At 46.9% G+C, this 20,541-nt stretch overlaps 1 protein-coding gene across 1 annotated transcript in view; it reads left to right on the top strand.

Annotated features, from left to right (window-relative positions):
• Window positions 1-2,590: 2,590 nt before the first annotated feature.
• Window positions 2,591-20,541, top strand: part of CCDC69 (coiled-coil domain containing 69) — a 50,235-nt gene continuing 32,284 nt past the window's right edge. Inside the window, exon 1 of the mRNA XM_008988253.4 lies at window positions 2,591-2,754. Coding sequence (XP_008986501.3) covers window positions 2,707-2,754 — 48 coding nt within the window. The 5' untranslated portion in view covers window positions 2,591-2,706. The remainder of the gene's footprint in view (window positions 2,755-20,541) is intronic.

The raw sequence follows: 20,541 nt of genomic DNA, 5'->3' as shown, positions 1-20,541 counted from the left end.
ATTACAGGCATGAGCTACCCCATGCCTGGTCTACAAAAATGTTTTTGTTTTTGAGAGGGACTCTTGCTGTGTCACCCAAGCTGGAGTGCAATGGCATGATCTAGGCTCACCACAACCTCCTCCTCCCAAGTCCAAGCAACTCTCCTGTCTCAGCCTCCCGAGTAGCTGGGACTACAGGCATACACCACCACACCCAGCTAATTTTTGTATTTTTAATAGAGATGAGGTTTTACCATATTGGTCAGGCTAGTCTCGAACTCCTGACCTGAGGTGATCCACCTGCCTCAGCCTCCCAAGGTACTGGGATTACAGGTGTGACCTGCTGTGCCTGGCTTACAAAAAAAAAAAAGTATGTTTAAAAATTAGCTAGGTATGGTGGCATGCACCTGTGGACCCAGCTACTTGGGAGGCTGAGGTGGAAGGATCACTTAAGCCTGGAAGGTTAAGGCTGCAGTGAGCCATGATCACTCCACTGCACTCCAGCCTGGGTGACATTGCAAGATCCTGTCTCAAAAAAAGAACAGTTTTAAAATTTCAAAATCTCACCAATACAGGGTAGTCACTCAATACTTATTTTTTCTAACAAAAATGAATGTGTTACATTTTGTAATACAAAAAATTCATCTTCATCAGTATTTTTGCTGGTTATATGGCATTCTATTTTTATGGATATAGCATAATTTATTTACCCAAACTTCTTTTATTGGCTATTTAGGTTGTTTTGGGTTCTTTGTTTTTAATCATGAGCACTGTTCCAATAAACACTGATAATTTAAGTATAATTTAGGCATACCCTGTTTCTTCAGTACCTGTGAAGCACATCCTATAGCAGGGGTTCTCAAACTTTAGCCCAGGCCAGAAATGCCTGGAATCCTTATGAAGCTATAGATTCCTAAGCCCCATCCCCAGAGTTTAGGTCAGGGGTGGGGCCTCAGAATTTGCATTTCCAACAAAGGCAGCTGGTAGCGCTGACACTGCTGATTTGGGAATCACACTTTGTAAGCCACCATTCTCTATTATACTTGCTTTTGAGAACCTAATACCATGTTTCCTTAGTTTCCCTTCTTACATACTTTTGCAACTGGTTTTGTACTCTATGGAGGGAGCACTTTTTTTTGAGATTTCATATTCTTTCCCCATTCATGACTCTAACCTTTCACAGCACACCTTTCCAAGAATTTTTAGGCCTGATTCTAATATTCCCATATATATGCAAATAAGCATACACACTGATTTTCAAAATTAGTTATCTTTTTCCTGCATTGCTATGACAGAAACTTCAGCTAATAAAAAAGTGAAGATAAACAAAAGTTCCTTTTCCTAGACACTGACATTTTATGTCCCATATTCTCACGAGACCTGGCCTGCCTCCTGAGGTTGTTGTGATGAATAATACCTATCCAAGAAGGATAGAGTCAAATATCCCAGATGCTTGTGAGGTGGAAAAAACACTAGCCCAGAGTGAGGAGGCATTAAAGTTAAACTTAGTATTATTGGCTGGGCATGGGACCCAGGACTTTGGGAGGCCAAGGTGGGCAGATTACCTGAGGTCAAGAGTTTGAGATCAGCCTGGTCAAAATGGTGAAACACGGTCTCTACTAAAAATACAAAAATTAGTTGGGGGTGGTAGTGCAAGCCTGTAATCCACCTAGATACTTGGGAGGCTGAGGCAGGAGAATCACTTGAATCCAGGAGGCGGAGGTTGCAGTAAGCCCAGATTGTGTCACTGCACTCTAGCCTGGGCAACAGAGTGAGACTCTGTCTCTAAATAAATAAATAAACTAAGTAAACTTAGTATTATTATTTATTTGTAGGCAATTGAGTCAAAGCTTAGGTTCTGGAGTTAGAATTGTATTCTGTGCTGTGGCTCATGCCTGTAATCCCAATGCTTTTGGTAGCCCAGGTGGGAGGATTGCTTGAGGGCAGGAGTTCAAAATCAGACTGGAAAAAATAAATTAGCTGGGTGTGGTGGTGTGCGTCTGTAGTCCCAGCTACTCAGGAGGCTGAGCTGGGAGACTGGCTTCAGCCTAGGCGTTTGAGGCTGCAGTGAGTTATTACCTTGCCAATAAATAAATAAATAAAGGAACTGGATTCTATTTGGGCTGTGGTAACTTACCAGCTATGTGACTTTAGACAAATTATTTCGCATCTCTGAGCACCATTTTCCTCACCTGTAAAATGGAGGAAGTAATACCTTTGTTGCACGGATATGGCAAGAAACAGAAATAAAATGTATAAAACAACTGAGACGAAACAGCCCTCGATAAAGGATAGCTGTTATGTTTATCAAACAGTTGTTTTAATTATTTCACCCCCCACCCCCGGCCCTTTCTTAGCTGAGGGTTCGAAAAAGCATCTGTTGCTCCTTAAGATTGTGTGTGTGTGTGTGTGTGTGTGTGTGTGTGTGTGTGTGTGTGTGTGTTTTCCGGCCCTGACCGGAGATTCCTATTATTTGGAAAGATTCTGGTCACCTGCCTCTGGTGGCGGCACCACTAGCCCTGCGGGCTACGCCGAGGCCCCGCTCTTCGGGTATTTACGGCGCTCGGCCGCCCCAGCTCAGGCTCAAGTCTGCGCTTCCAGGTTCAGTTTCAGGGTCTCGCCGGCAGCCCCAGCCGGCGGGCGCGGAGCAGAGGGCGGGGCCCGGACTGCAGGCTCCTCTGGGGGCCCCGGAGTTGGGGTGCGGCGTCCGGGAATCCCCGGAGGAGGATGGGCTGCAGACACAGCAGGCTGAGCAACTGCAAACCCCCCAAAAAGGTAAAGGGCGCCGGCGGAGAAGTTTCCTTTAAGAGGAGAGGGGAGTGCGGCATCGCTCCGCCGCAGGGGACTTGGCGCCCCGGGCTCCCTCTGATCAGCTTGAGGTATCGGACTGAGGACCTAGAGAGGCCGGCTCCGAGACGGGGGAGGCTCTGCTGGGAGGCGCTCTTTACCCCGGCCCGAGCCGCACCAAGCCGCCGAGTTTACAAACACCTGAGCCAGGGAAAGGCAGCTAATTCCCGCTGCCTTGGTGGGGAGATGAGCGTCTGTGGCAGGTGCCCCCTGCCTTCCGTCTGGGGCTGTTCGCTGTGTGGTCATGGACAAGTGACTTGACCTCTCTGGGCCTTTGGCTTCCTCCCCCCGGGTCAGAGGCTGATAATCTCATGGCTGCTCACAGAGTGTTCTACCGACTGGTAGTAGCGGCATCACTGGGAACCTGTTAGAAATGCAGAATCTCAGGCTCTGGCCCAGTCCTGCCAAGACCGAAGCTGCGTTTTAACAATATGCCCAGGTGATGACGCTTTAAAGTTTGAGGCGCTGGTCTTAAGGCTTTTGCAGGCCCCGGAGCTACTGAGTGTGGGCTGCCCTTGGGGTAGCTGGGAGGGGCGAAAGAGGGAGGCGATCTACTGCCTTCTGCGGCCCTCTCTTCCCTTCCTGTCCTTCCCCCAAGGGGCCTTGGAGCTGGGTTAGGGCCCAGGGGACTCTACTCAGGTTTCTTGCGGTGAGACCAGCTGCCCCTTGGGGTCTGACGAGCCCAGAAGGTCAGAGCCTGGAGCTAGAAGGACAGCCTTCTCAGGGGACACTGTGAGGCAGAGGGGAAGGAGGATCTTCAAGTTCTGGCCCTTTTTCCTACCACTGCCTGCCCCTAGCCAGGTGGGACTAGATGATCCCATTGCCTTTATGATCATTCTCCCTTGAGACCCTGATGGGCCCCAAACTATGACAATATTTAATAGTTTTGCAATGAACTTCAGTCCTCCCTCTGCTCTTGCTTTGCTTGTGCCTGAGTACAGGTTTTTCTGCCTAACAGTACTGTCCTAGCCTGGAGGGTTCTACTCCCCGCTCTGTCTGAAGTACAGACAAGCTTTCCTTGCTCTCCCTTTATTACTGGGTTGAAAATCCTCACCAACCCCTGACTGAGAAACCCTCATGTCTTTCCTCACTCCAACAGGGAAACTGAGGCTTGGCGCTATCAGTAGAAGAAAGGGGCTGGCTGACAGGGATGACAAGGTGGAGAGACCTGAGCCTGAGACTTGTAACTGAGCAAGTGGGAGGTGGACAGCAGTCCTGGGTGTAAGTCCTGGTAGTGCCACAAACATGCTAGGTGATTCCAAGCAAGCCTTTGTGGCTCCCTAGGTCTCCATTTCTCTCTATATGGAGTGGTGAGCAAGATGATCCCTAAGTCTCAGAGTCTGTATTCTCTGCACCTGGGTCAACCTTGTAGCTTGCACCTGGGTCAACTTGTGGACCAAGGGTGAATTCCATCTACCTCAGAGGTGGAGGAAATGGGAAGGAGCCTGACTTCCACAAGGTGGAAGAGGAGGTCACAGTAAGCACAGCTCCTTTGGCTCCTGCTGCTTCCAAGAGACTTACCAGCTGTCCCTGCCTGTCCCTGGCACAGCCAAAGCTCCGAAGGGCAAGTAAATCAGGCACAGCATGTCTGAACTGAGTTGGAAAGAGCCTTGGGTACCACCTAGGCCGATGCACCCACTATACAGATAGGAGGTTACGGCCTAGAAGAGGGAAGGGGCATGACTGAGGTCACAGAGCAACACGGAGCAGAACGCAGGTGTCTAGTGCCCTAGTCCGGTGCTCTCTGTCTCTACCCCCTCCCACAGTGCTTCCAGTGGCTTCTTGATAACTACAAATAAGACCCTTTAGCATAAAAGGTTTTACTCTCGTTGCCTCAGAACAGCGTGGCATGCCTTCTTGGCCCCAGCCATGCCAGGCCCCTGCCCCTACATGGCGAGATTTATGGACTGGTTTTGTTTAATGCTCCCATCCCTCTAGGCTGTGCTCCTGCCCGATTTCTCACCCAGGTGCAAACCCCTTGGAAGGCACGAGCTCCCAAGTTCATCTTCAACAGGCTGTTGGCCCCCTGGGAGAGAGGGGGGACTCCAGGGATGGGATGAACAAAAATGAGCTCAGGCCACAGAAGGGTTAGGTTCTGATAATCATGACTCACCCTGCATGTTTGCAGAATGCTTTCACATCCTTCCAGCCTCACAGAAGCCCTGGAAGCAAGGCTGAGCTGTGGAATCTTTCCCACTTTACCTGTGAGGAAACTGAGGCTCAGTGATGAGCGATGGGTCCAAAGTCACAATGCCAGTTGGTAGCAAAGCTGTGCAGTGGCGCCCGGCTTTCTGCACTCCCCATCTGGTGCCCATTGCTTTATGTAGACCGTGGAGCAGGTGCTAAGTAGATATTTGAGTGAATGAGGGACAAATAAGAGCCGCGCTAGGGGCTGGCCCAGGGAGCAGCAGGAGCATGACGTCCAGCCTTGAGAGATGCAGGAAGGGTTTTTGGATGGAGCATGGTTTAGAAGGTATGGCAAGAGTTGCCCACTCATGGCCAAGGCTAAGCAAAGGCTAAGCCACTGAAAGCACAGCGTGAGGGGGTTCTTTGTGGAGAATAGGGGTGGCAGGCAGCAAGGAATAAGGCTGGTACTTTTAGCAAGGACTATCCTGGCTAGGGACAGGAGCTTAATCATGAGGCCTTCTCAAGGTCCCTCCAGGTTCAAGGATCTGAGGGTCTACTGAGTTCCGTGGTCTATGGTACCTGTTGGGCTTGGCTGACTAGCTGCTCTAGACCATCCTGAGACGCCTGGTCTGGGCCTAGGTCACTGCCTTATTGGAACAAGTTGAAATGCTGGGAATGAATGAATAGCATTCCTGGCAGTCTAAGGGTAGGTGCTGAGGAAATGTCTGGATCATGTGGTCCTTCCTAAACCTTTATTCTCCATAAAAACCATGGCTAATGCAGTCACATCCCCCAGGAAGACTAAGAAGGCCAGGCAGAGAGTGGGTAGGGGTTAAGTAAACAAGCCTTCTGGGGGCTTGCCAGACATGGGGGTAAGGAGGGGCCTTCCTAGTCCCAGCAGGTTACGAGCCTCCCTTGGGCAATAAGGTAGGGGGTCAGGAGGCACCTCGTGGCCAACCCCCTTTGTATGACACTGAAGAGTGCCAGGCATGATGTCTCAACTCTCCAGTCCCAAAGGCTGTGGCTATGGGTCCATAGTTCCAAGCAGGGCCTCTGAGAAGGGGCTCAGCACAGTGCCAAGTACCTGGGCCTCAGGTGACAGATACTTGGTGGATCAGTCATTCAGCAGCCCTTCATGAGCACATCCATGTAGCAAGCCAGGTGATAGAAATGAATGATATGGGCCAGGCGTGGTGGCTCATGCCTGTAATCCCAGCACTTTGGGAGGCCGAGGTGGGCGGATCACCTGAGATCGGGAATTCAAGACCAGCCTGACCAACATAGAGAAACCCTGTCTCTACTAAAAATACAAAATTAGCTGGGCATGGTGGCACATGCCTGTAATACCAGCTACTCAGGAGGCTGAGGCAGGAGAATTGCTTGTACATGGTAGGCAGAGGTTGCAGTGAGCCGAGATTGTGACATTGCACTCCAGCCTGCACAACAGGAACAAAACTCCATCTCAAAAAAAAAAAAAAAAAAAGATTAGAAGAAAGACTGTATGTGACAGAGCCCCTGATGCCCTGACTAGCAGGAAGGATGCCTTTGAAAGAGGCTTAATGTTATGCTTTAAGGACATTGCTGCCTAGATTGTACCCAAGGAAAGTACCCTGGGACGTGGGAGGTAAGGGACGTTACTGTCCTTGGAAGGCTGACATGTGCAGGGTGGGGAGGATGCAGCCTAGAGTCTGGCCTCTGCCTTCAAATCTCTGAAGTCTTGTCAAGGGTCATGGAAGGCAGCTTTGTTCTCTGTTGTTCCAGAAGGCAGCACTGTGGCCATTGGGGGGAGGCTAAAGTGAGCCAGATTTCTACTTCTCATGAGGAAGAAGCGGCCAGAAAAGGCCTCAAAGGGTAGTGAGTTTCCCATAATTGGAGGAGTACAAGCAGGGGTCAGGTGTCATTTTGACAAGAAAATTAGAGGGAACACAAGCCTATGACCAGCAAATATTTACTATTCCATTCAAAAAAAGGAATTAGTCTGATTATTATGTTTTTAGTCAAAATTTCAAAATTTGGGAAAGAATAAGAAATTTTAAAATCTTTTAATCTCACAGTTAAGAGATAGCCATGGTGTACATTTCAGTGGCATTCGTTATACTGTTTTTTACTATGTATATTATAGATGTGAGTATGACTATCTGTATAAAGCTAAGACTATATTTTATATGGCTATATTCCAGTTACTTAGTATTCTTCCAGGGACATTTTCCCATGTTAAGTAGTCCATGGAAACATGGACGTTTTAGGGGCTACCGAATGTCCCACGGCTGTTCCGTGGCTTAATCAGTTTGGACACGTGGTTCTTTACAGTCTACACTCCTACCCTGGTAATCAATGAACATCCTTGTGTTTTCCTCCTACCTGACGCCAGCGTGACTTTAGACTTAGATGGGGTCAAGCAAGGTCCCTTAGAGAGACGGCATCTCTCTAAGTTGGGTTTTGAGGGTGGGTGGGGGTTAGGCAGTTGTGGGGCCAGTGGGTTATGCAGGAGGGCATCCTAGGCAGAAGGAATATGGGAGCAGCCCTTAAGACCTGGTCAGGAGTGGGCAAGTCTGATCGTCTAGGTCAGTTAGTAAGGGCAGGCCAGTCAGGGAGCATGAAGGCAAGCTGCCTGTGCAGCACTCAGTCCCCTGCCCCAACCATCATGGGGATGTTGGCGTGTAAATGGTCTCCAAGCTGGTGATTTTGCCAAACCTAGAAGCGAATGCCCCACCAATCTTCCTAGCTAAAGCCAGTACAGGTTTTCATCCATGAGGCACTCGGAAAGTGTTTGACAACCTAAAACACATTAGAATAATGCCTAAAAATCTTTGCCTTTGAGATACAGCCTTTGGTGATATATTTTCTGCGCAGGTACATATTTTTAATTCTTTTCCTTTATTGAATTTATGGATGGCTAATATAGGCCCCCTGAGAACATGATGAATTCCCAGATACCTAAGGACTCCCATTTTTGCTTCAGATGGGTGTTAGGTTTGGGGCTTCTGCTTCATGTCAGCACTGTGCTGCTTTTTTGTCATAACAGGGCAGAAAAGATTAAATTTTAAGTTAATTGCACAGAAGCAAACAGGTATATATATCAAGATGGTGAAACTCTGAGTTGGAGGGGTTGCCCCCTGACATCTAGGGTGTGTAGATCAGCCAGTGAACAAGAGCCTGAGACCTGCCTGGAAAAAGAGCTCTAAGCAGTCTCAGTATAAAATTCATATTAAAAAAATAAGCTTGAAGAGTCTAAGGGACCCTCCTAATGAAAGGAAGAGTCTCTCAGATGCCCCTAGTTCTGGTTCTGACACCTCAGGGTGCACTTGGGCTTCTGTCTGCAAGGCTGGCACCCTGTCCTCTGCATCCTCCACCCTCAGCACTGTGAGCTGTCCCCCGTGACCAGGGGAGAGAGCCAGGCTGGGAGCCCCACTGCAGCAGGACTGGCAGCGGGGAGGGACCTCCTGCTGCCCAACTTTGGCAGAGAGAAGGAGCGAGAGAAGATCCATCCATCTTGAGCAGATCTAAATCCATCCATTACCTGAAGACAAGCCATCCTATTTGTCTTGCCAGGTGAATCTTAATCCCTAAAAATAGTTTATCTTGTGTCACCTTATTTTCAAATCTGAACCTTCCAGAACATCTAGGCCAAACACTGAACAATACCTAAAACAGCCATCCACGTCCAGGCTTCCCCTCCAAGACAAGTGATATGCAGTCTGACCTACTTCCAGTTTTCCTCCTCTCTCCATAATGGAGTTCTTTTTCACTGAGTGTGCAATGACCTCTGTGGCCTTTCTCACCATCTTCCACTGCCCCATGCAACCCTGCCCTGTCTCTTCCTTAAGGAGATGGCCTGGGCATCAGAAAAGCTGTTACCTTTACGAGGTTCAGTAGCGTCCCCTCCTACATTTATGTTCACCCAGAACCCGTAAATGTGACGTTATTTGAAATAGGGTCTTTGCAGGGACAATCAAGTTAAAATGAGGTCACACTGGATGGGCCCCTAATCCAGTGATTATGTCTCAACAAGAAGAGGGACGTTTGGACATAGACACACAGGGAGAACAGCGGGGAATGGAATGATGCATCTTCTAAGCTAGAGAACCAAGGATTGCCGGCACCCACCAGGAGCTGGGAGAGAGGGAGGGAACAGATCCTCCCTCAGAGCCTCCAGAAGAACCAGCTCACCTGACACCTCAAATTTGGACTTCTAACTTCCAGAACTGTGAGAGAATAAATTTCTGTTGTTTTCAGCTACCACAAGTGTGGTAATTTGTTACAGCAGCTTTAGGAAACTTTTTCTTTTTTTTTTTTGAGACAGAGTTTCGCTCTTGTTGCCCAGGCTGGACAATCTTGGCTCACCACAACCTCTACCTCTTAGGTTCAAGCAATTCTCCTGCCTCAGTCTCCCGAGTAGCTAAGATTGGAGGCATGTGCCACCATGCCCGGCTAATTTTGTACTTTTAGTAGAGACGGGGTTTCTCCACGTTGGTCAGGCTGGTCTTGAACTCCTGACCTCAAGTGATCCGCCTGCCTCAGCCTCCCAAAGTGCTGGGATTACAGGTGTGAGCCACCGCTCCCAGACAGCTTTAGGAAACTTTCATATCACAAGGTTAACTGCTCCTTACTCACCCTCTCACCCCCTGTTCCCATCTTGCTAGCAATCGAAAAGGACAGCAAGAACCCTGGGCCTCCCCTTTGGATGGCAGCAGAGGAGGCAGCACTGTAAACAGGGAGACGCTTGGACAGGGCTATTGCTTTTGGATACCAGCAGCTGCATCTGTAGAGGAAAGAGCACTGAACTGGGAGTCAAGAATGGGGCCTACTTCTTTATATTTTTCATTGATATATAATATTTTACCTACTTATTAGGTACATATGATATTTTCTATGTGCATAGACTGTGTAATGATCAAGTCGGTATCTGGAGTTTCCATCGTCTCGAGTATTTATCAGTTCTATGTGTTGGGAACATTTCAAGTCCTGTCTCCCAGCTATTTTGAAATACACAGTACATGGTTGCTATGGAACATTAGCATGTAGTCCTTCCATCTGGCTGTATGTTTGTATCCTTTGACTAACCTCTCTTCATTCCCTCCACCCACCACACACATCCTTCCCAACCTCTGCTATTCATCATTCTAAGAACGGGACCCACTTCTGCCTCTTTTGCTAACTATTCTCCTCCTCAGCCTTGATTTCTCCATCTGTACCATGACTCCACTGGAGGCTTTCAGGTTCCAAGAGAGGTATTTTTTTTTTCTTGTTGTTGTTAATTTCTTTGTATACAAGTAATTCTTGAATGCATTATTGCTTTAAAAATCCTAATAATTTAGGTAAAATAGAAACGACAGTAATTTTAGTCCATTCTCTGGAGATGACAGCTGTTATCAGTTTGTGTTTTTCTGGGTACTTTTTCCTGTGCATTTTTTTTTTTAATCAATAAAAATAGTTGGCCCAGCATGGTGGCTCATGACAGCACTTTGGGAGGCCAAGTGGCTAGATCACCTGAGGTCAGGAATTCAAAACCAGCCTGGTCAACATAGTAAAACCCTGTCTCTACTAAAAATACAAAAATTAGCTGGATGTGGTGGTACATGCCTGTGATCCCAGCTACTGGGGAGGCTGAGGCAAGAGAATCTCTTGAACCTGGGAAGCAGAGGCTTCAGTGAGCCAGGAACATGCCACTGCTCTCCAGTCTGGACAACACAGTGAGACTCTATCTCAACAAAAAAAATAGTTTAGTTTGGATATTGGCATTCTACTGAATGGCTTTGCATCTTTGTACATAAAGGTCTACTCACTCTCTTAAACATATGAATGATATGACATGGTATTATGTCCCTGAGTGTATCCAGCCAGTCCCCAATTTACAGTGTTTCCCTACTGCCAATGCTCCTGCCCTGAGCATCCTGTGCATCCTCCTCATCCTCACTAGTAGGTACTTCTTTGTGTTTGCAGTGCCACTGTCGGATTGGGAGCATGCTGCATCCAGCTTGGGAGGTGGCTGAGCTCCGTCATTCTCTGCCGTCAGGCAATTCTGCTCTCTGTTTTTCAACTGCCCTTACCTTGGCTTCTGAAGAACAGGCAATAGTGTGAAGGGCTCCAGGTTCTCACCCATACCTCCTGAGCAAGGGCCCATGACCAGAGCTGACAGCTGAGCGTGTCAAACTGGCCCTGCCCTGCCCAGAGCAAACACGCAGGACAGGATCGATAGAAGATGAGAGAGCAAGATGACCTCACTCTGCCCCTTCTTCCCCATCCACAGCATGTAAAACCAGAGGGCTCTTACGTATCCCATTGCACAATTCCATGCCATGCAGAAGAGGAAACAGAAGCACAGAAAAGGAAGGGTGCCCACCCGAGGTCACACAGCAAGCAGATGGCAAGCTAGGACCTTGACTCTGGACTCCCAATTTGCCGTTCGACTGGGAGACAGGTATCTGGGTGCTCAGCCTGTCTCTACCCGCTCCCCACCCAGCCACTGACACCATTTTCTGTACAGCTTCTTCAGGGTCCTACCTGCCAGGCTGACCCAAATGCTAGAAATAATGTCTAGTGCTTTTGCCAGCTCCAGGCCCTCTGAGGCAATCAGAACTAGCAGATACCCTGGGAGGCTGATATGGGACAAGGAAAGGGGAGCTATAGGAAGAAAGAAAATGAGCAAGGTGTATTAGAAAGGCTTTCTCTAGGCCTCAGCGCCACTGTCTGCAGGGAGGCCCTGCACTCAAGGCCTTTCTGATGCCTGTCTGCCACGGTGTGGCTCAGCAGGTGCAGGGGTGTTTAAGAAGGAAGTGGTTCTTTCCTCCCCTGAGACACCTCATCCATCAGTCGGTCAGATAGGAGTAGTGGAGACCACATCCGCCCCTGCCTTGTGTGCTCTGGGTGTCCTGCAGGTGTTCAGAGTATAGGCTGTGTCCCTGGTGCAGCTGAGTGCTGCAGCCTGTTACCTCTAACTTTAAGTTGGTTGTGTAGTCACAGAGGACTGTCCTCCAGCCAGTGGGAAAATGTTGACCACACACCGTACAATATGATTAAGATGAATTAAATCTTTAATATCCCTGGCAGAGTTTGATTTTCAGGGAAATCAAATTCAGGCATTACTTTGGCAGAATATCTCTGCCCATCTTAGAGATGGGGAGGCTAAGGCCTCTATTTATGGTGTTCTTCCCTCTGAGCTTCTGTAATTCGGGTGTGAACACTAACGTTTCTCAACAGCCCTGAAGGTTTAGGCCCCGCCCTTCCTCCCTGAAAGCCCTGGAGTGGGGCCCCTTGGGCCTCCACCTCCACCCCCACCTCCTTCCTGCCTCTTCCCGCAGCCAATGGGCTCTGACTGTGGTTGCTTAGATCCCAAAACTAGTGGTGCTGGGCCAGACACCGGAAAGGCAGCTCTAATATTGAGGAGGGTGTGACTGGAGCCCTTTGAGACTCAGAATCACCTCTCCCCTACAGGCTCAGCTACTCAAATAAAGCTGGCCCTGGCATCAGGGGGATGGAAAGGACTACAGCCTCGGCTGTGATTCTCCCCAGGGCTGTGCTTTCCTGCTTTGCAGCCTCCGACAAGTTATCTGCCCACCCATCTCTGGGCCTCAGCTTTTCTTTCTTTCTTTCTTTCTTTTTTAAATATTTTATTGTACTTTAGGTTCTGGGGTACATGTGCAGATCATGCAGGATTGTTGCATAGGTACATACATGGCAATGAATGTGATTTGCTGCCTCTATCTCCCCGTCAACTATATCTGGCATTTCTCCCCATGTTATCCCTCCCCAACTCCCTACACCCACTGTCCCTCCTCTAGTCCCCCACCAACAGACCCCATTGTGTGATGCTCCCTTCCCTGTGTCCATGTGTTCTCATTGTTCAGCACCCACGTATGAGTGAGAACATGTGGTGTTTGATTTTCTGTTCTTGTGTCAGTTTGCTGAGAATGACGGTTTCCAGATTCATCCATGTCCCTACAAAGGACAGGAACTCATCATTTTTTATGGCTGCCTAGTATTCCATGGTGTATATGTGCCACATTTTCCCTGTCCAGCCTACCATCAATGAACATTTGGGTTGGTTCCAGGTCTTTGCTATTGAGAATAGTGCTGCAATGAACATATGTGTGAAATGTGTCTTTATAATACAATGATTTATAATCCTTTGGATACATACCCAGTAATGGGATTGCTGGGTCAAATGGAATTTCTATTTCTAGGTCCTTGAGGAATCGCCACACTGTCTTCCACAATAGTTGAACTAATTTACACTCCCACCAACAGTGTAAAAGTGTTCCTATTTCTCCACCTCTCCAGCATCTGTTGTCTCCAGATTTTTTAATGATCACCATTCTAACTGGTTTGAGACGGTATCTCAATGTGGTTTTGATTTGCATTTCTCTAATCACAGTGATAATGAGCATTTTTTCATATGTTTTTTGGCCTCATGTATGTCTTCTTTTGAAGAGTGTCTGTTCATGTCCTTCACCCACTTTTGAATGCGTTTGCTTTTTTGTTGTATATCTGTTTTAGTTCTTTGTAAATTCTGGATATAAGTCCTTTGTCAGATGGGCAGATTGCAAAACTGTTTTCCCATTCTGTTGGTTGCTGGTTTACTCTAATGATTGTTTCTTTTGCTGTGCAGAAGCTCTGGAGTTCAATTAGATCCCATTTGTCTATTTTGGCTTTTGTTGCCAATGCTTTTGGTGTTTTAGTCATGAAGTCCTTGCCTATGCCTATGTCCTGAATGGTTTTGCCTAGATTTTCTTCTAGGGTTTTTATGGTGTTAGGTCTTATGTTTAAGTCTTTAATTCATCTAGAGTTAATTTTAGTGTAAGGTGTCAGAAAGGGGTGCGGTTTCTGCTTTCTGCACACTGCTAGCCAGTTTTCCCAACACCATTTATTAAACAGGGAATCATTTCCCCATTGCTTGTTTTTGTGAGGTTTGTCAAAGATCAGATGGTTGTAGATGCATGGCGTTGCCTCTGAGGCCTCTGTTCTGTTCCATTGGTCTTTGTCTCTGTTTTGGTACCAGTACCATGCTGTTCTGATTACTGTAGCCTTGTAGTATAGTTTAAAGTCAGGTAGTATGGTGCCTCCAGCTTTGTTCTTTTTGCTTAGGATTGTCTTGGCTATTGGGCTCTCTTTTGGTTCCATAAGAAGTTTAAGATTTTTTTTTCCAGTTCTGTGAAGAGGGTCATAGGTAGCTTGATGAGGATAGTGTTGAATCTATAAATTACTTTGAGCAGTATGGCCATTTTCTCAATATTGATTCTTCCTAATCGTGAGCATGGAATGTTTTCCCATCTGTTTGTGTCCTCCCTTACTCCTTGAGTATTGGTTCATAGTTCTTAAAGAAGTCCTTTACATCCTTTGTTAGTTGTATTCCTAGGTATTTTATTCTCTTTGTAGCAATTGTGAATGGGAGTTTGCTCTTGATTTTGCTCTCTTTTAGTCTGTTATTGGTATATAGGAATGCTTGTGATTTCTGCACATTGTTTTTCTATCCAAACCAGGAAGAAGTTGAAATCTTGAATAGACCAATAACAAGGGCTGAAGTTGAGGCAGCAATGAATAGCCTACCAACCAAAAAAAGCCCAGGTTCAGATGGGTTCACAGCTGAATTCTACCAGACATACAAAGAGGAGCTGGTACCACTCCTTCTGAAACTATTCCAAACAATACAAAAAGAGGAAATCCTTCCCAAATCATTTTATAAGACCAACATCATCCTGATACCAAAACCCAGCAGAGACTCAACAAAAAAAGAAAACTTCAGGCCAGTATCCATGATGAATATAGATGCAAAGATCTTCATACTGGCAAACCAATTGCAACAGCACATCAAAAAAACTTACCCATCACGATCAAATAGGCTTCATTCCAGGGATGCAAGGCTGGTTCAACATACACAAGTCTATAAACGTAATCCACTGCATAAACAGAACCAAAGACAAAAACCACAATTATTTCAATAGATGCAGAGAAGGCCTTTGACAAAATTCAACAGCCCTTTATGCTAAAAACTTTCAATAAACTAGGTTTTGATGGAACATGTCTCAAAATAATAAAAGCTATTTATGACAAACCCACAGACAATATCATACTGAATGGGCAAAAACTGGAAGCATTCCCTTTGAAATCTGGCACTAGACAAGTATGCCCTCTCTCACCACTCCTATTCAATATAGTATTGGAAGTTCTAGCCAGAGCAATCAGGCAAGAAAAAGAAATAAAGGGTATTCAATAAGGAAAGGAGGAAGTCAAATTGACTGTATTTGCAGATGACATGATTGTATATTTAGAAGACCCCATCACCTCAGCCCAAAATCTCCTTAAACTGATAAGCAACTTCAGCAAAGTATCAGGGGCCTCAGCTTTTCTATCTGGAAAAAGGAGGTGGGGATTGGAATCAGCTGCCTCCTGGGGCCCTTCCAACCCTGTTCTGGGTCACCGTAAGCCTTCCTTAGCCAGGATAGGGGTGATAGAACTGCATGCCAAAGGAAGCCAGGCCTGTGATTTATGGGACATGGAAGCACTGGGTGAACTCTTAGGGGGTCTTCTTTAATTACTAAATTCTCTAAGTTAAGCAGGAACAATGAGGACACAAAGCACTTAATCAGAAATATACAAGCTTTGAAGGGTGACAAACAGAATGTAGTGATGGTTCCAAAAGAGGGGCTAGGTCAGGTGTTTGCAGGACAGTCTGAACCTCCCTCAGGGCTACGTTTGCCTTCCATCCTACTAGGATTCCCAAGGCAGGGAATAGCTGGGTGGCTTCTATTCAAGTTGCTTCTGCCTAATTCACCCTTGCCTGGTGAGGTTCAGAATTTGAGGGAAGTCTAGGAGTCTATCACAAAGGCTTGAGTATGTGACTACAGCCATTCACTCCAAAATGCTGCTCCCTGAATAGCACTCAACAGAGCTCCCTGAGGTTCCATTAATGCTGGTGGTCTTTATGTGCCACCTGTAGTAGAAAAATTCTGGATGCTTGCCAGAGACCTTCACTTGCTGAACATCAGTGATGCTTTTTAGAATTATAGACTGTTAAGAGTTCAGGTTCTCAAAGATCACTCAGTCCAATCAACAACATGAAGTTTGACTCTCCAACCTCTTTTACACACTACTAGTAATGGAGTGCTTACTTCCCTGCCCCACCCTCTAATAAGGCAGCCTACCTATTTGTGATGGTTCTGACATTTTTCTTCATACTGAACTGAAACTTCTTGAACTTCCTTGTGCTTGGCCACGGTCCTGTCCTCCAAGGCTGTAGATGACACACCAGCAGCTTCTACCCATGACAGTCATGCTGAGATTTGAAGATGGTGGTCAGGTCTTCTTTCCTCTTCTCAGGGCTGACCAACTCTTGTTCTGTTAACAGCCCCTCCTATAATTTGATTTTGCATTCCCTCTTACATCCTGTGGGTTCCTTTGGGACATCTTCCAGTTTGTCAGTTTACCCTCTAAAATGTGAGCGTACTCTAGAGCATCTCACCAGCCCCAATCTGAGCTCGTGTGGCTTCTCCACAGCACAGCTCTGGACACTGTCTTCTACCCTGACTGTGTCTGCTTTTGACAGCTGTGTCCTGCTATCTCAGGTTTGCTTCACGTTGAATCTACCGCAGGGCTCTAGTCTGCTTGACAGCAAGGATCTGGGCACCAGAGCTGTAAGTGTCACCTGAGTTTAGGGGCTCTATTTCCAGCCTTCTTAGGAGAAGGGCTGCCCTGGAGCTCAGGAGGACTGAAGAGAGCATCTGGTTCAGCGCTGACCCTTCACAGATGAGAAGGGACATGACTTACCTGAAGTCACACATTAAAGCTGGAATGGAGTTTCCTGGCCTCTCCCCCAGGCCTGGGTTCTCCCTGCATCCTGTGCTGCCGGCAGCCTCCTCTTCAGCTTTCTTGTTCCCAACTTTCTGTTGACTCAGGAAGCTGTCATTCCTCTTCCAGAGTGCAATCCGGATACCCCACCCCAGCCCTATGCTCCCCACCCATCTTTTTGGAAGGGAAAATTCTGTGTCCCCTTCCCAATTCCTGTCCTTCTCCACTGCAGGTACCCTCTGCTTCATGACCTCTGAGGAGGAAGTGGTCAGAGCCCAACCTGGGGATTTTCCACTTAGTAGCTGTTTGTTGAGACCTACCCAGCCCAGGGTTACATGTCCTCAGGCTTTTGTAGGCACTGGGATCACATGGTTAGATTGCTAAAGATGGAGATTCCAGCTGGGTGCAGTGGCTCATGCCTGTAATCCCAGTACTTTAGGAGGCTGAGGTGGGTGGACCACTTGAGGTCAGGAGTTCAAGACCTGCCTGGCCAACATGGTGAAACTTTGTCTCTATTAAAAATATAAAAATTAGCCAGGTGTGGTGGCATGTGCCTGTAATCTCAGCTACTCTGGAGGCTGAGGCAGGAGAATCACTTGAACCCGGATGCAAAGGTCGCAATTGAACTGAGTTCACACTGCTATACACCTGCCTGGACAACAGAGCCAGACTCCATCTCCAAAAAAAAAAAGAAAAGATGGAGATGCGCAGCACATATACTGTAGGTCTAGAATGCAGCCTGGGCATTCATGTTAAGCAAGTTTTCCAGGTGGCTCTAGACCACATTCCTAAGAAATACTGTTCAGGGCATGGTAACATACTGAGGCAATTCCAATGCAGATTTTGAAATCCTCTCTTCAAGCAGCCCCCTTGGCTAGCAGGAGAGACAAACAGCTAACCAGGTACAGGTACTCTCAGGGGTCCCTGAAATATAGAGAAGACAGGCATTGTCTCCACCCTGGGGCAGGTCAGGAGAAAAGCGGAGAAATGGTGCGTGCACTGAGCCTGGGGGCCCGAGGTAGACCTGACCATGTATCACAGTGGGATGGTCTTGAGCAGCATAGGATGTCTCAGTCACACAGAGGCCTGTGTTGGGGGCAGGTGTATAATACGTAGCACTAGGTTATTTTGGTTTGGCTTTGACCTAGCAAATTTGCCAACATTTTTTTTAAGCGATAATATTCCACTTGGCAAGGTTGCAGTGAAGCTGTTTTTTGTTTTTGTTCTTTTCTGAAACAGAGTCTTGCTCTGTCACTCAGGCTGTGCAGTGGCCCAATCTCAGTTCACTGCAAACTTGGCCTTCCAGGTTCAAACAATTCTCATGCCCCAGCCTCCCAAGCTGGGATTACAGGCATGTGCCACTATGCCTGGCAAATTTTTTTATTTTTAGTAGAGGTGGGGTTTTGTCATATTAGCCAAGCTGGTCCCAAACTCCCGGCCTCAAAAGATCCTCCCACCTCAGCCTCCTAAAGTCCTGGGATTACTGATATGAGCCACCAGATCCTAGCTGAAACTGGTCTTCTTGTGTACCATTTGAGGGTGAGTAGATTGGTAGACTCTTCTGATATTAGACATGTAATACTAGATGTGTAAAAAATTTTATAAATCAATGTTTATTTTTTTATTTTTATTTTTTGAGACCAGATCTCTCTCTGTCACCCAGACCTGAGTGCAGTAGTGCGATCTCGGCTCACCAGGCTCAAGTGATTCTCCTGCCTCAGCTTCCCAAGTGGGTGGGATTACAGGTGTATGCCACTATTTCCCAGTTAAATTTTGTGTTTTTAGTAGAGACAGGGTTTCGCCATGTTGGCCAGGCTCGAACTCCTGACCTCAAATGATCCCCCTACCTCGACCTACCAAAGTGCTGGGATTACAGGGGTGAGCTGTCACACCTGGCCTGAATAAATATGTTTATTAAAGCATAATCTGCACTTTAAAAAGTAGAAACAATTTAAACACTCAATAGTAAATGACTAAACTCATCCATAGGGATGTTCTGCTCATCATTAAAATGAACACCTTTGCAGAATATTTAATGCTGTGTAGTAAACATCCAAAATATATTTGAAAAAGTAAGATATGAGGAAATATATATAATAATCCCAATATTGAATGTGTGCCTGTAGATGAACACTATATGCTGCCAGGTTATAAGATTCTCTTTAGGTAGTGAGATTTTCTTTTTATATTTTCCTGTATTTTCTGTACTTTCTACAACAACTGCCTACTACTGCTGTAACTGGAAGAAGATGTTTATAAACATTTAAGTATTAAGAAATTGGGACTGGGTGCCGTGGCTCACACCTGTAATCCCAACACTTTGGAAGGCTGAGGCAGACAGTTCACTTGAGTTCAAGACCATCCTGGGCACCATGGTGAAACCCCGTCTCTACCTAAAATACAAAAATTGGCCAGGTGTGGTAGTGCATTCCTGTAGTCCCAGCTACTTGGGAGACTGAGGCAGGAGAATTGCTTGAGCCTGGGAGGTGGAAGTTGCAGTGAGCCCTGATCACACCACTGCACTCCAGCTGGGACAACAGCGCAAGACTCCATCTCAAAAAGAAAAGAAAAGAAACCGAAAAAAGAGAAAAGAAATTGGAGTTGGGATAGACTGGGGACAGATGGCGATAGCCTTGATTGTCATTCTGAAGGAGTTATCTTGTTTTGTCAAGAGCTGGGGACTCAAGTACAAGGCCACGTGCTGCCTGTGGTCTGAAGGCTGTTTGTGGAGAAGTGTTTGCCGCCATTCTCTGGTGGTGGTTATCTGAAAGAAGGCAGTATTTCATGAGCTTATGATCTTATTTCAGATGACAAAACCTGAGACCCAGGGGCAGCCTAAGAGATCTGCCAAAGCAGATCCTGTGGGATCTTTGTTCTTGCCATGTTTCTGAAACATGGCAATTGTCATATGCAGTATTCAAGCTCTTGGTATGTGCCAGACACCTCAGGTGCATCCTTTCATCTCATCCTAAAAGACTCATGAGGAATCCAAGGCATGGAGAGGAATCCAGTCACACAGCGTTTAATTAATATTTGAATCCTGACGTGTGCGATTCTAGAATTCTGAAGTTTTTAACCACTCTGCTCTGCAGTCTCTAATATTCTGACACCCAGTTCTAATGCTGATTTGAACATTAAGGCACAGTGTGACTGTGTCTTAAACCTCCCTGAGCCTCAGTTTCCTCACCTGTAGTGACCTTTGCCTCACAGTGCTGTTGAGAGGAGCTGAGATGAGAGCTTAGAGTTTCAACATGATGGGATCATCTCGTTAAACCACTAGAGCTCCTCATCCCCATCTGACAGAGGAGGAAGCAGAAGCCCAGAAGGTGAGGGGATTTGTCCAAGTTTGTAACAGAGCTGGGACTAGAATCTAGGCCTTCTGGCTCCCATAAAAACATTGTCCGAGTTCATCTAATCAGTCATGGCAACAAGGAAGAGATAACCGTTTGTGTTTTTCTCCCTCCTTCCTCCAGTTCAGGGTGGGGAGTCTGGCTGTTGTCACTTTCCCAGATTCCAGCGTTGACAGCTTCTCTGACTCGTGCCTGGACCAGGCTTCCTCCTCTTCCCATGGAAAGCGAGGACTGAGTCTTCACCAGGGTGGTTGGGGAGCTGAATTGTCAGGTCCGCCCAGCACTCAGCAGGTTTGGGGCACGAGGACCTGGGGGAGGCACTGTACCTCAGTCTGCCAGGGTCTTACACATGCCAGGTTCTATGCCCAGCAAGTGGGGGAGAAGCAGACTATTCTAGAAGACTTCCCTTAATACATCTCTCCACAGTGAGAAGTCTGCTTTCTAGAAGTATTTC

This window comes from Callithrix jacchus, chromosome 2 (assembly GCF_049354715.1).
Source record: "Callithrix jacchus isolate 240 chromosome 2, calJac240_pri, whole genome shotgun sequence".
Taxonomy (NCBI): domain Eukaryota; kingdom Metazoa; phylum Chordata; class Mammalia; order Primates; family Cebidae; genus Callithrix; species Callithrix jacchus.
This window is presented reverse-complemented; position numbering and strand designations above follow the sequence as displayed.